Below are 14,693 nucleotides of genomic sequence, written 5' to 3'. Positions count from 1 at the left end.
AATGTCATCCTGTAATCTTAAATCTTGTGACCATAATTATTGCATTGTATGAAATCCTTGTATTGAGTATTGGAATTGTATGTATTACATTTCCAGTGGTAATATTGGTGAGAGTTGCTTTATTATTGCTGATAAATATTCAACATTTTTAAAGACATTTAAAAAAAAAAAAAAAAAATTCAGATGTGTTGAGCGGCAGAAACAAAGCTGGATAAGAAACTCTTGATCTCTGAAATATGCATGGTCTCTCTGACAGTCGTATCTCTATTGCGGACTTGAAGAAGACCATTTTCTAGAGTGTTTTCATTGATCACAGTGGTGAATAACACCCCCATCTCATCATACCTGGTAAAATAAATGACACAAGCCAAGTTACAAAAAAAATCTAAACAATATACAAAGTTTGCATATTAAACATTAGCAATACATTACCTGGCATTGAGCTGCTCAAGTGATTTTGGCATAGTTTCAAGATACCCAGGCCATGCTGAGATCTTCGAGTCAAGCAATTCTTGGAGTAGGCCTTCACAAACCTGAAAAACGCCACTCAACTCTTAATGATAAATCTAATAATTTAATAGCATTTAGCATTCAGTAAGCAGATACTGTATTGTATTGTATTTTATAACTACTTTATTGAATGAAGAACGTACCTGCCGCAGCTCCATTGTGGACCCCTTGCCTATGTCCAAAGCCAGTTTGAATGGAGCCAAGACGGGATGCAACTTAAGCACCTAAATGATCAGTAAACTACAATTTAAAAAATATTTGAAAATATTATGTGTTGAGGTTTTTAACTTAATACATGCATCACCTTCCTTTGACGTAACTTCCTCTTGCTGTCTTCGCTCTTCTGGTGTTGTAGTGAGTTGAACAGAAGAGCCATGACACCTTGGTCCATGTTTGCAGTTGCCGTGACAACATGAGGTACTGACTTGCGCCCCTCTCGACACTGAACAAAGGAAAAAAAATATATATATTAAAAACACATTTTACAGTGCAGTTTGCAACAGCAGTGCCCCCGAAGAAAAGCCCTCTTCAGTTCATTGTACTGATTCACTTTTTTTCTATTGAATGACAGTAATTTTGGTCAAAACTAAAAGTAATGCTCTGTCATTTTTACTGCAATGTTTATTACTTTATAAAATGCACATAAATAATATGAAAAGAGACGGTACCATTTTGATTATAAATGTCCTTGATGTACACTCACTCAGAATGTAACGTAATCACTTTCTGAAACAAAAATAATCTTGTCTAATTACCTGAAGTTTAGAGCGGACCCCATTGTGTGCTTGCAGTAGTTCATTGTCTCCTCTGCTCCACAATGTTTCCAGTGGCTCTGGACCCCATGGGAAATTATAAAATATATGGACCCCACGTGATGCAGGTGGATCCAAATCTTGCTCTGGAACATCACTTATGCTGAAATCTGACGGACAAAGCGCAAACTGCAAAAGATAGACGGGTTTGTCAAACAAGAACCTTACCCTCTACCCCATTAAACTTCATAAAACATGCTAAATTAGCAACAAAACCAACTTTTTTCCACCACTGGAGCCTTTGTCGTGCCCAGAAATCCAACCACTGTGACGAAGTACGAGGAGAACAGAACCATACTAGAGAAGTCTGGGTGACGGCACCAGGCCTGGGAAAAGAACAAACGTGCGTTATTTCATGAACATAGAATGCCACTGTAATCAAGATCCTTTAATGAATAACTACTATTGTTTAAAGGTTTAGTTTTCAATTAAACAGAGGCAAAAATGTGTATAATCTTACTGACGATATACATTTTTAATATATTTTTTTAAACTCACCGACCACATGAATGTACTCTGAAACACATCCCAGTTTCAGCCAGGCCAAAGGGCAGCTTTCTACTGACCAGCTCTAGAGAAGGCACAAACTGCTCCAAAGCACCTGACGGTAAAATGTGACGTCTCAGCAGACAAGTTAAAACTTCACCCAATCATATTTAAAAGGTCCATTACGTAACTTTTCTGGTGGAGGGTTGGACACCTGCTCATCTCCATGGAGTTGCCACTTCTCCATGGAGACAGACAAGCAGGTGATGCTACAAGGAGCCAAACGGTTCATAGTAGGAAAGCATTTGTATTAGTTGTTTTTTTTTGGGCAATAAAACCTGTAATTGAATGAATACAAGACAATTCGTTTAATGCCATACTGTGGAACATCCTATGCAGTAACGGACCACACCAGAAACGTTACACAGTGCACCTTTGACTCAGGACCAGTACATTTATTGCAAATATTTTCAGACCACACCTTGGAAAAAGTTTGTTCTTAGTGATGGCGACATGTGCAGAAGAGAATTCAGTTGATCTATTGTCTGTTCTCTGCTCAGCTCTTTCTGCGCCAAGATGTGCGTCATCTTCTTCGCATCGACCTCTTTAACGTGGTCAAGTCCAGTCCTCGTGTCTCTGTCCAGGGAGCAACTCAGACTGTTTATGCCGAACACGAGCGCCCTGGAGCTCACCACGGAGTCCCACCATGTCTCCAGCAGGTTCCTCTTCAGCTCCGCGCCCAGGGGCCCGTGTCTGCAGCTCACGCCGCGTCTCCACAGCTCCAGGTCGGGCTGACAAACGTAGCCCCTGAGCGCGAGCAGCTGCAGCACCGCCTCGACCTGCTCTGTGTGCTCCACGGACGTGTCGCACCGTCCGCGGTCCAGTTGCGGGAACACGGCAGAACGCACGTGTGAGGCTTTGAAAAGGTTGAGGCGTCTGGACAGTGCACTCCTGATTGTGTATGTCAACATGACTGCAGCTGTCAAAAAGCATGTCCAAAAAGTGTGCCAAGTTTGTGAACCGGAAATCCACTCACCCACACTTCCGGGTTACACTGCTTACGTTATAAAATATATATATATATAACGTTTCTTGGTGAGCTCAGGGATCTATTATATTATAATAGCTCCGTAATTAATAAAATAAAAATTACCAACTACATTTGTTACACAATAAACACGACTGTATTACATTGCTTGTAATGCATATTGTGCAGACCAACTACATTATGATGCATATTGAATGTCTATCAACCACTCCTACAGATATAGTCCTTGTTTTTTTGGAGTATCAGCTGCAGTTGAAGCTCTTTTTTGGCCAAAAGAGTGAGTTGGACACTAGATTTGGTGAAGATAGCATTATACCAGCATTATACCTAGAATACTCTCATTCATTCATTCATTCTTTCATTCATTTTCTACCGCTTGTTCCTGTTAGGGGTTGCAGGTGACTGGAGCCTATCCAAGTGACTTTGGGCCTCTTTCTCACTCTTGTTTTTTAACAGTATAGCATAAAACACATGCTTTGAAGACGTTCAACGACAATAGGTGGAGACCTTTTCATTTGGCTGCCAACCACCATTAAAAGTAACACAACAACAATATACGCACCAGGGAGAGATATAACAGTCAAGCCCTGTTTCACATCAAAACTGAGGCCGCTGAGACGGCAGAAGGAGGCAACGCACAGGGTTGGTGGCAGACGAGAGGACGAGAGCTAGATCACAGTACAATACACGTCTGGAGCAGCAGAAGCTCTGTGCGGAGAGGGCTCCCCAACCATGGATACTTCCGCCAACCCAACACCATTTTCCCTGCTCTGCACCAGAACAAGCTCTCCCAGCTCAACGTGCCTGACTCCACCTGCAGGTGGATCACTGACTTCCTGATGGATCGGAGACAGTGAGTGCGGCTGGGGAAGAATGTCTCAGACACTTGGACTATCAGCACAGGAGCTCCACAGGGCTGTGTACTTTGTCCTCTGCTCTTGTCCCTGTACACAAACTGCTGCACCTTCAGCCACGACTCTGTAAAACTGATCACGTTTGCGGATGACACCACCCTCATCGGGCTCATCTCGGACGGGGATGAGTTGACCTACAGGAGGGAGGTGGACCGACTGGTCTTTGTGCAGTGGTAACAACTTGGAGCTCAACATTTCTGACCCCGGCACCACCATCAACCAAGACTTCCACCATCAGCTCCCTCATCAAGAAGGCCCAGCAGAGGATGTACTTCCTGCAGCAGCTGAGGAAAGCCAAGCTGCCAGTGCAGATGATGGTGCAGTTCTACACAGCCATCATTGAGTCCATCCTCGCCTCCTCCATCACCGTGTGGTACGCTGGAGCCACAGCCAGGGACAAACAGAGACTACAACGCATTGTGCGCTCTGCTGAGGTCATCGGCTGCAGACTTCCATATCTGCAGGACCTGTACGTCTCCAGGGTTCTGGGACGTGCAGGTTGGATCACAGCCGACACTTCTCACCCTGGACACGGACTATTGAACAACTCCCCTCAGGCTACGGTCCATCCGGACCAGAACCTTCCGCCATAAGAAGTTTCTTTCTGCCATTTGACTCATGAACACTTCATAGCACCTTAACACCTGTCACACTAATGAATGTAAATACTGTTCTGTATATTTAGCGGTCTGTACTTTTTTACTATGTTTTATGTGGCACCTTGGTGCTACAGCAAGTTTTTAGTTTGTGAATTATTCATGAACTATTGCAAACAGATTCTGAAAATAACACAAAACACAGAGATGGGTTTATTATTTATTTTTTAAAGGGCAACGTGCACCTTTTATAGTGTTAACAGGATTAAAACATACCACAAACTGATAGCATTGCATTACCAAGTAAAAATAAATAACTGAGGAATGGAACACAAAACTGTCCACGAAGTGCAGCAGTATAGATGCACAAGGGGCAGGGGTGTAACTATTCAGGAATCTCACACTTCAGTTCGATTCTCAAATTAAGACTTATGATTTGATTCATCACGATTCTTACAATAATTAAAATTTTCTGGTCATTATTGGTGAGAAGATAAAATCAATAATGTTATCTTTTTCTAATTATTGGTATGATAATAATAATACATTTAAATTGGACAACTGTAATCTAGTTTATGCCATTTGTGTGTATTTCATATAGGGCTTTATATTTTAGTTGCATTTAGGCAACATGAGCTAAACTTCTTGTTTCTGCGTCTTTAGAGCCGATTGGTGAAATGTTATGCCAGATTTACATGTTTAAAATAGTATGTCAGTGAATGTTGTCCCTCTGTCTGTGTCTGTTGCTCGGTGCCCCTTGTCACAGCTTGCAGTGGCCTCTCTCACAAACATCGAGGAAGTTTGAAGCATGGAGAATAGCTTCTGACTCGGCATGGTGCACGTTGCGTGGACACAAGTATGCTTGAGAGGAGATCGGTATTTCATGCTTGTATGTGTCCAGGCGGCATTAGTGCGGAAATGCAGGGTGGAAGCTGCGCAGATACAAGACGTGCTCAGCGGACTGTCAGGACGTGGCTGCAATGCTGTATTGTTTTTCAGTGCGCATCTGTCAATTTTGCATTGAGACACAATGCATATGACTTAACGGAATCGCGATGCATTATAGTCCGAAGCACTATTACACCCCTAACCCGTTAAATGAGCTGGTTTTACTGAATACCAAACCTGCTGTAAGCAAACAATAGTTAAAGGTCACAAAAGATAATACACTGTAAAAAAAAAAAAAAAAAAAAAAAAGTTAAAAATCAAGACAAAGGAAAAACATTGATTCCTTATTTTACTGTGGAAAGGGTGGTTGCATGGGATAGGGCGCCATTGGTGGTGGTGGCTGTGGGGCTTGAGCGGGAAAAGGGAACGGCGGGTGATTCATGCCGTTCTGAGAAGGCCTCTGCATGGCTCCGAACTGCGGAGGCCCCTGAAAGTTTTGGTTACCAAAGGAGCCAGCTTGGTTTGGTGGTGCCCCAAAATTACTGTGTCCATTACTGTAATTGCTGTTTCCAAAACTACCAGAGTTACCACCGTTTCCCCCAAAGTTGCCACCATTTTGAGCCTTGTTCCCACCAAAGGCACTCTTGGGCCCATTATCAAACCCTCTATCGCTATCTCTAAAGGTACTCCTCCCATAACTGTTTCTCCCGCCCACAGAATACCTATCCCGTCGGTCATCCTTGTAGCCACCTCTACCCCCTCTTCCTCTACCTGCAAAAAAATGGCACAAGAAGAGTCATTTAAAATTCACCAAACACGTTTTAACCAATCAACATTCAATAATTTAGCTTGTACCTCCTCTGTCTTCTGCCATCTGAATCAGTTTGGGGTTGATGGCCTGGTTAGCTTCACGGAGCACAGAGACGAGGTCACTAGCTTGTTTCATGTTGTTGGGGGTGAAGAATGTGTACGCAGTACCCGTTCTTTGACTGCGGGCTGTGCGTCCAATGCGATGAATATAATCCTCAGAGGAGTTGGGATAGTCATAATTGATGACAAATTTCACATCCTCCACATCTGTGAAAGTGTTGCAGTGTGGCAAAACATAATGTCGCCACACAAAATTTTGCACACCACAACAGCCAGATCAAAGGAAAAGGTTAGCAACGGTCAGATCCAGAGATGGAAATGATCACCGAGCTGAAAAAGAAAAGCATTAAAACAAGACAGCATATTTACTCCATGGGAATACTACTGTGGGAAGAGAGAAACAATGCACACTCCAATTTCTTACCATCATAAAAATGCTAAAAGACATCCACTCCCTCTTGTTACAAAGAGAGAAAATATAAATTAAAATCTTACCATTACGGAGTATGCATTCACTAATCCATTCCCAATGCAGCGAAATCCCTCACAAATTGTCAAGTGACATCCAGGAGCTTCTATGCAGTTGGGCCACAATATGCACTGGGGCCTCTAGTGCCAATATGGGATCTTTGTGTCGCACCTTTTTTTTTCCAGGTCCGATTTTCCCAGTACACTTCCGTAGAGAGCGTAACTATAAAAGGGCCACACTGCATGTCTTGCCAAGACAAAATAGACCAAGAACTATATTTAGACAGGAGCTGTTTAAAAATGCCCATGCACCAAGCTTTGAGAAACTTCTGAGTGAGCAAAAACACTATCCTGCCATCAGTCTTATCAAGGCAAGATTTTCCAAGAAGCTAGTATTCACTTGAGAAAATGTCTCTCATTGGCAGGTCTCGACATGACTAAAAAACACAGGCGAGGGAGGAACTTTAGTTTTTGCCGTCTTACTCTTTCTCCTCTGTCTCTGTTTCCCACCATCCCCTAACATGTATGTGCCAGGTCTCCTAAATTTCCAGACTGCTCTCCATTTTTACAAATCCAGCACTTTGTCAACAAAAAACAACTGAAGAGTTGAGCAAGCTCACCAGCTCTCATGCAGTAATATGAACTCCAATGGGAATGTTCCAAATCTCAAACTCTACCTCTGACACTCTCTAAGAGCATGCAAGGCAAAAGTAACGGCATCAAGCATCTGTCTTTTAGGTTTGAGTTGGGAACAGCTGGATGGCATTTGTAGGGTGAAATCCATGGACAGAACAGATGTGAGTTTATTTTGTCAACATATCGGAGACAAAGGCTTAGCCACACAGCCTTTGATGATCACTGGCACACAGAGTTTTCACCTCTCTAGGCCCACTGGGTGGCAAGCCAGTTGAGCACTTCCAATATGTCATCCTTTTCCCTCTCGAGGCCTGGGACTGTCATGCCTAGCGCCTGCCACAAAGACTCCACCTTAAGGTGAGAAAAACTCAGAAAATGCATAGATAAGTTAAAGAAAGTAAAACACTTTCTTTAAATATAGAGTAACACAGATAAGTGTTTGTTGCAACTAGTAATCTTTACTGACCTAAGCCTCGGGAAGCTACATCGGTAGCAATGAGGATTGGAGCTTTGCCAAATCTGAACTCTGAAAAGGGAGCAGAACATCTGTATTCAGTCAAAAGGCATAAGGCATGTGCAAAGTAAACCATGAATATCCAGTTAATTAATTGTCATTTTGTAAATGCATACCCATTTGAAAAAAGTTATAAATCCAAATACACATTTATATAGCACATTTTATGAACAAGGAGTTTTGAAGGTGCTGCACGAAGACAGAAAACTGTAAAAGGCTTTTGAAAATAAATATATTTACGGTATGTATATCAGAGAAGAAAGACTAGCCTTTTCCTCGTCTTAGGGACCACGAGCTGAAGAAATGAATAAATTAAATATTACCATTGAGGACCCAGTCCCGTTCCTGCTGACTTTTATCTCCATGAATTCCCATTGCTGGCCAACTTAGTAAAAAAACAAAAAACAGATAAAAAGTAGTGTCCTACTAACAGATGTCCTAGAGTAAATATTCTCACCCATCTCTTCTCATCCGCCTGGTAAGCTCATCGCATCGCCGTTTGGTCTCCACAAAAATAATAGTCTTGTTCTCCTTTTCACTCATGATCTCTTCAAGTAAACGAAGCAGTCTAATACAACAAAAATAAAGACATACATTTTTGTGTCTTAATTTAATCTAATATTTAAAATGTAAAACTCACTTGTCCTCCTTTTCCATGTCATTGCATACATCTACTATTTGTAGGATGTTGTGATTTGCACTGAGCTGGAGAGCTCCTATGTTGATCTGAACATGGTCTTTAAGGAAATCTTCAGCAAGCTGTCTGACTTCTTTAGGCCAGGTGGCACTCCACATCAGAGTCTGGCGGTCTGGCTACATCAGATAATAAAAGGGTATAGAGGAAAGTTAACAAAAAACATAATTACACCAGCATATATCTACGCTGCCACCTAATAATCAAGAGAGCAATAAACTGACTCGGATCTGCTCCACTATCTTGCGAATTTGAGGCTCAAATCCCATATCCAGCATGCGGTCAGCTTCATCAAGCACCAGATATGTGCAACGGCGAAGATTGGTTTTGCTACACTCCAGAAAATCTATAAGCCGACCCGGCGTAGCAATACAAATCTCTACACCTGGAAACAAAAATATTTACAGGTATTTACAACTTTGGTTCTTCATTTTTGAAAACACCTACCTCTTTCAAGGTCTCTAATTTGTGGACCTTTGGGCGCTCCTCCATAGATGCAGGTACTCCTCAGACGGGATGCTTGGCCATACTCTGCTGCCACCTGCTGCACCTGCTGAGCCAGTTCACGAGTGGGGGCCAGCACTAAACACTAAAGACAGGAATGAAACGTTAGGTGTTGAACTATTTAATTAAGTATATAATAGGGGAAAAACCTGTGTGGAGGCTATTGTATCAACAACTTACTATTGGCCCATCACCATGCTCCAGAAATGGTTGATGTTGGATGTGCACAATGGCTGGAAGAAGATACTGGGGGATAACAAGTAATAATCACCGTCATATTTAAATAATAATGGTTATGAAATATGCTGACAAGTGGAGCTATAAAAAATACTCACTGCAAGTGTTTTTCCAGAACCAGTTTGAGCAATCCCAACCATGTCTTTGCCACTAAGGGCAACGGGCCAACCTTGAGACTGAATTGGAGTTGGTTCAATCCAGTTTTGTTTGACAATTATGTCCATGACATAACCTGTGAAAAAAAAGTCACTTTTGGGTCATTTTTAATACTGATGATGATGATGTTGCCAAACCAGCCAGCTCAAATAAAAGGTTTGAATTTCTCAACAATTTGATAGTTTCCGTTAGTCTGCATGCCCCTCCAACGTTTTCTTTTAAAATCCGATTCACTGTAAACCAAACCCTGTGCTCTAGAAAAATGTCTATAGAAGAGTAAAGGTTGGCCAGGCAAAGGTTGGCCAGGCAAGTCAATAAATATGCAATATTTTTACTCACTTGGATATGTCGCTTCATTGAATTTCATTATTGGTTTGGGGCAATCTCTGCCTTTAACTGTAACTTCTTTGCTTCTTCTATACTGCTCAATATCAAGCTGTAATCAGGCAGAACTTTAGTGCTTCCATTCCACATTAAAGCTTAATACAAGTTAGATCCTTACTAAAGGTCTGCATGTGACATCTGGATGCTCCTGGTAAAAGTTCTTCTGAAACTTTGGAAGCTCATCCATGTTCCAGTGTTTCTTTCGCAGCCTCTCTCCGGGGTTGCCAAATTTTCCCATTGGGCCCCCCCCCCTGTTTCCACCTGCACCACCACCAAAACGAGGAGGGCCTCCACCATACCTAAACAACAACAACAACAACAATACTCTTCACTTGTGACATGAAACTAAAAAGTTCATTGTTGTGGTACACAATCACATGCTCAATGTAAAATTACAACAGATATTCAATGGATCTAAGAGTTTCGGGTGTTGAATACAGATTTAGTGGACGCACATTTATGATAAAATATCATAAATATTATCGGCACAAATGAAAGCACTGCTGCTGCGTCACAGGAGGAAAGGTGCTGAATAAATCAACGGCTTCACACACAGAAAAAAAGCTGACAACCATCTGGCTTTTGTTTACAAGGAATGATAAACAGAATATATTGCAAATATGCTGTATAGGCCATTGCAGCTGCATTTCGTCTTGTTTTTTAGAGACAATAACAACATGTCAGTGGTTTGACAGCGCGGCAGCACAAGGTGCATCTCCCGCAGTGAAGAGGCCTCAGCTTACCCTCTTTCTCTGCCGCGGTCTCGGTCTGAAAATCCCGGCATGGCGCAGCTAAAATTGGGTCCAAGCGTTTGAAATAAAGTCAAACCAGGCAGTAAATTACACGAATAAAACTAAACAGTCACAGCAGCATAATTATAAAATGCCGGGGAGACAAATATCTGTCTGTAAAGACGGATGTGACGACACCTTTGACGGTTAACATATGTATCAGTGCGCCACACTCAGGTACTATTTTATTGACCGCAGGGCAATAAAATAGAGTAATTGACTGTAATTGAGTAAATGTTTAACTTTTGACAAATTGTACTTTTAGATTTTAAATATGTTGTGTCTTGCACTTGAATGGACTGTATTATAGCACGGTTGTTTCACGCTTTCCACACCTAAAACATTCAAAACCACGTAATACGACGGAGTATAAGGGCCAACCAAAGCGATGGGAGGAGTACTTTTACGGACTACGACAGAGTCTGAGGACTACGAAACGTCTGAGGAATAAAGTCTGGCGGTAATGCAACACTCGGATGCCAACCGCCATAAAACAACAACAACAACAACAACAACAAAAATGCGGGGCACTACGAGAATAAAGTCATTAATTAATGACTTTTTTCTCATTAATTAACGTCTTTTTTCTCATTAATTAATGACTTTATTCTCGTAGTGCCCCGCATTTTTTTCCCCTTAGTTGACCCTTATACGCCGTCGTAAATTACAGATAGACGGGGACGAAAAATGGGCTCCTTTTCATTTTCATGAATTCTCTTCTGGTTAAAGGAAATAAGGTGAGAAATCCTGCTTCCGCCTGTGAATAAAAAATAAAAGCACCAAAGAAAGACAAAAATTGCTACATTTAGACTTTTTGGAGTTTACAGTGAAACGCTGTTATGGGTAATATGACAAACCACCTCAAATGCATGGATATGACTTAGACTGATGCACCAGAGTCAGGCCTCAGAATCCCTCTATCTGTCCCCAATGCGCCTGTCCTCAAGTGGCAGAGCATTTGTGCACTTTCCTCTGCGTTGTGCACTTTTAATAATAATATAATAATGATAATAATAATAATGATGATAATAATAATAATGATAATAATACAAAATAATAATAAAATGACGTCGTCGTTGTCGTCGTCGATAATGATAATGATAATAAACTCTTTGCACTTTCTGTGTCAAGTCTTGTGGATTATATATTGAATAATTAATCAAAATATAAATCATTATAATGTTATATGTAGATACATTATTCCACTGTTCAGTTTATTTGTAAATATTCTTTATCTAGTAGCCTTTAGTCATAAACCCTTATTTGATTGATGATATATTTTTAAAAGTTTAAAAGTACAATAGAAAGGTCACAATGAAAGAATGGATTTGTGGGATGAACTCTACATCTTATTTTGGCAGGTGATACTTTCACATCTCCAATTCTGATTTTGACTGCATTATGCCATTTTCTATAGCTTTATTCATATCCAGGAGCCCTTTGACTGTCCTTTTACTTGTGTGTGCCACCCTCCCACTCCCCAGACGCCTCTTCCACAGGGCGAACTAAACTTACCACAAATAAGTGCTGCAGACAGAAGCTGACGGGAGCAGACGGCTGGAAATCCCGGGAAGATTTACAGGTTGAGATTAAAGGCAGTGTTAGAGGTGTGCTTTACAGGAACCTCAGTCAACAACACAAGTTCAGTTCATGCGGGAATAAACAAACCTGTATCGGCACAATCATTTTGAAGAAATGCAGTACAGCTGATTATTCTTCATGGTTGGCCTGTCACTGTAGTAGACAAGCGTGATATAGTGCTACAGACAAATATCACAATAAACGATAATATTGAAACTGTTTTCCACTGTATTCCACTGATACAATAACTTTGAAGCAGAACAATCCCAGTAAAACATCTTGAGCTGCAATGGATGAATAATAAGCAGTATTAAAGGTGGTATGGACGATTTTTTTCAGCAAATTTTACATATTTCCTCGTGGCGTGGATAAATCATTAGTCCTGCCACGTATCAATCATAAAACGCACCTATCGCTCACCTACAGCCGCGTCAGGCTCGTCCCCACGTTTCCGCGTGCCTAAGCGCATGGATCTATCATAATATAGTTCCCTCAGTGTACGGGGCAAAATGAAGACGGAGAAAGACAGTTCGAGCTGACGCAGAAGTGGACAGAAATCTACGGGAGACGAGCGATGTGATGCGCTCTGTTGCGCTAATAAACAAACACACGTGTTTGTTGTATCATACGGGGGAGTGCGCATGCGCACTTCCGCCTGCGTTCTCAAATCGCCGAAAAATCGTCCATACCGCCTTTAAACACTTTAGTACTAAGTTAGCATCAATGATTAGTCTTAGAGGTTATTTACTTATTGCAAAAAAAGAAAACGAAAAGAAAAAGCCCAATAAATGCAAAGGAAATCCAGACACAATGAAGGTCTCAAATGATGCTTCATGCAGGTTTGGATTTATTACCATGAAATAAAGGAATGGTACTACCTGAATCAGCTAATTTCAAATAATGTAAGTAATAATCATTTGTGTATACAAGGCATGTCCAAACTACGGGCCCGGGGGCCAAATGTGGGCCTCAGACCAATTTTTGTTGGCCCTCTGGCTTCCTGCTAAGTTGGTCCAAACAACAACAAAAAGTAAAATTTGTTATATAACCTAATATTGATGTTCCAAGTCTTATTAAAGGTGTGGAGGTGCATCCAAACAATGTCAAATCCTAATTTTGCATAGTTCACTTTGTCATTTGACAAATTGGACCTTGTCGGGATGTCTGTGACCCTCTTCTCCTTATAAGTTTCAAAATGCAGCCCACTGTGAACATTTTTTGGACAGGTCAGGAGGTTTGGAGAGACTACTCAACCTTGAGGACTTTCTGTTGCAATGGTTCTGACTGAAGGTAACCATTAACTCTCACCTCCTGCTTAGAAAGAGAGCAACCACAGAATGAAATGGGGATTTACATTCAACATTTGCGGCTTCTGGCTACTGAGGTGTTAAAGGCACTGGAGAAGTCAACAAAGACTCTCCTAGATGCGTCCTGGTGTATCAACAAGAGTATCATCAACCTCCCTGTTCTTCCTGCATGCAAATTGGAGAGGCTCAGTGGTGCTTTTCCCACAGCTGCTCAGTCTGTGGCTGTGTTTAGAGGCCATGCTCAGTTCTCCAATCTGTGCTTTTAGAACCAGCAGCTTATTTTAGAGGTCTACGAATGAGTTCTGAGGACAACACAGCCTCGAACCATGCTGAATAAACCTGTGTGGGAATCTGGGATGTTTGCAGGTTCTGCAAAGAAATGTTCAGATGTTTGTAGCTAAGGCTCTGTTCACATTTCCAATGATTAGACGTTAGTTAGAAATACAGGCAGTATTTTAATAACATAGAACTCTAATATATTTTTTTGGGTTTATGAAGATGTTCAAGGGTCTCGCTACCTACATTCAGGGATGGTCCCCCCGCCGTCCCAGCATGATGAATCAAAATGGCCCGCCATCTGTTTTGATATCGGGGGAAAATGAACCATCCCTCAAACCCGGCGCGAGCGTCCTGCGGCGATTTTTTGGGGCAAACACGGCACAGCAACCAATCAGAGATTACGTTCTAGTAACATGGAAGTGATGTTGGGAGTGTTTTTGTGTATGAGACACAGCAACCCAAAGCTCAACAGATCTCCATTTCAAATGAACTCGTTGAAAATTACACAATGTAAAATGAAAACCTAATCCCATCTAATAGTGATCCATTTTAGAGTAATGCTGATTCTTTAAAAGAGTATATTAAAATATGAATTACTTTAATCCAAATATGTGGTTTGTCCTTAAATGTTTTGCACAGAATATTGTCTTACAAGTTTGCTGTGACTCGCAGATAAGCTTTGGTCTGGGTGGTTCTGGTTCAGTAACATAGGACGACCTTTCCAATCTCTGCCTTGCTACTTTGTACTTTTGTTTATGCTATATGGGCTAGTTCTCTCTTTATAGCGCGTGAGGGTGAAACCATTGCAACATGGATAAGAGCACTGGTTGTACAGTTTGTTGCTCCTATCCCTAACCCCATTTATTAAGTGATTGACGTAAAATCAAGCTCAATACCAATACTCAATAGACATAGGAATCTAGGAATCTAAGAACCTAGGAACCTAGGAACCTAGGAACCTTTCACTAAATCCAAGTCCAAGTAATGTTTGGTGACAACTGTGGACAATGAGACATAA

General features: G+C 41.4%; 2 protein-coding genes across 3 annotated transcripts; both read right to left on the bottom strand.

Moving 5' to 3' along the window:
* Positions 1–157: 157 nt before the first annotated feature.
* On the bottom strand, positions 158–2,817 carry polg2 (polymerase (DNA directed), gamma 2, accessory subunit). The gene is made up of 8 exons (XM_072463792.1): positions 2,290–2,817; positions 1,821–1,923; positions 1,543–1,648; positions 1,266–1,451; positions 815–952; positions 654–734; positions 433–533; positions 158–345 (listed from the first exon to the last, which is right to left on the bottom strand). The coding sequence occupies exons 1-8, from the start codon at positions 2,777–2,779 to the stop codon at positions 180–182; spliced, it is 1,371 nt and encodes a 456-aa protein (XP_072319893.1). The 5' UTR covers positions 2,780–2,817; the 3' UTR covers positions 158–179.
* A 1,755-nt stretch (positions 2,818–4,572) lies between these two features.
* LOC140377913 (probable ATP-dependent RNA helicase DDX5) lies at positions 4,573–10,654 on the bottom strand. 2 transcript variants are annotated; one of them, XM_072463526.1, is made up of 13 exons: positions 10,461–10,654; positions 9,836–10,016; positions 9,673–9,769; positions 9,276–9,409; positions 9,121–9,186; positions 8,884–9,025; positions 8,661–8,821; positions 8,383–8,555; positions 8,200–8,310; positions 8,066–8,127; positions 7,695–7,754; positions 6,110–6,331; positions 4,573–6,025 (listed from the first exon to the last, which is right to left on the bottom strand). In XM_072463526.1, the coding sequence occupies exons 1-13, from the start codon at positions 10,499–10,501 to the stop codon at positions 5,604–5,606; spliced, it is 1,872 nt and encodes a 623-aa protein (XP_072319627.1). In that variant the 5' UTR covers positions 10,502–10,654; the 3' UTR covers positions 4,573–5,603. The 2 variants fall into 2 exon arrangements, with proteins under 2 accessions (XP_072319627.1, XP_072319628.1); XM_072463527.1 differs by having other exon boundaries at positions 4,573–6,019.
* Between the last annotated feature and the right edge of the window lie 4,039 nt (positions 10,655–14,693).

The sequence above is a fragment of the Eucyclogobius newberryi genome, unplaced genomic scaffold (genome assembly GCF_026437365.1).
Source record: "Eucyclogobius newberryi isolate DKJ021-1_F unplaced genomic scaffold, fEucNew1.0.hap1 SCAF_4, whole genome shotgun sequence".
NCBI lineage: Eukaryota > Metazoa > Chordata > Actinopteri > Gobiiformes > Gobiidae > Eucyclogobius > Eucyclogobius newberryi.
This window is presented reverse-complemented; position numbering and strand designations above follow the sequence as displayed.

Coding starts and splice junctions, on each gene's coding strand:
- polg2 (XM_072463792.1), bottom strand. CDS start 2,779: ATGTTGACATACACAATCAGGAGTGCACTGTCCAGACGCCTCAACCTT. Junction 1,924..2,289: donor AAGAACAAACTTTTTCCAAG/GTGTGGTCTGAA, acceptor TTTTACCGTCAG/GTGCTTTGGAGCAGTTTGTG. Junction 534..653: donor CCACAATGGAGCTGCGGCAG/GTACGTTCTTCA, acceptor GGCGTTTTTCAG/GTTTGTGAAGGCCTACTCCA.
- LOC140377913 (XM_072463526.1), bottom strand. CDS start 10,501: ATGCCGGGATTTTCAGACCGAGACCGCGGCAGAGAAAGAGG. Junction 8,311..8,382: donor GACATGGAAAAGGAGGACAA/GTGAGTTTTACA, acceptor TTGTTGTATTAG/ACTGCTTCGTTTACTTGAAG. Junction 7,755..8,065: donor ACGGGACTGGGTCCTCAATG/GTAATATTTAAT, acceptor CTCCCTTTTCAG/AGTTCAGATTTGGCAAAGCT.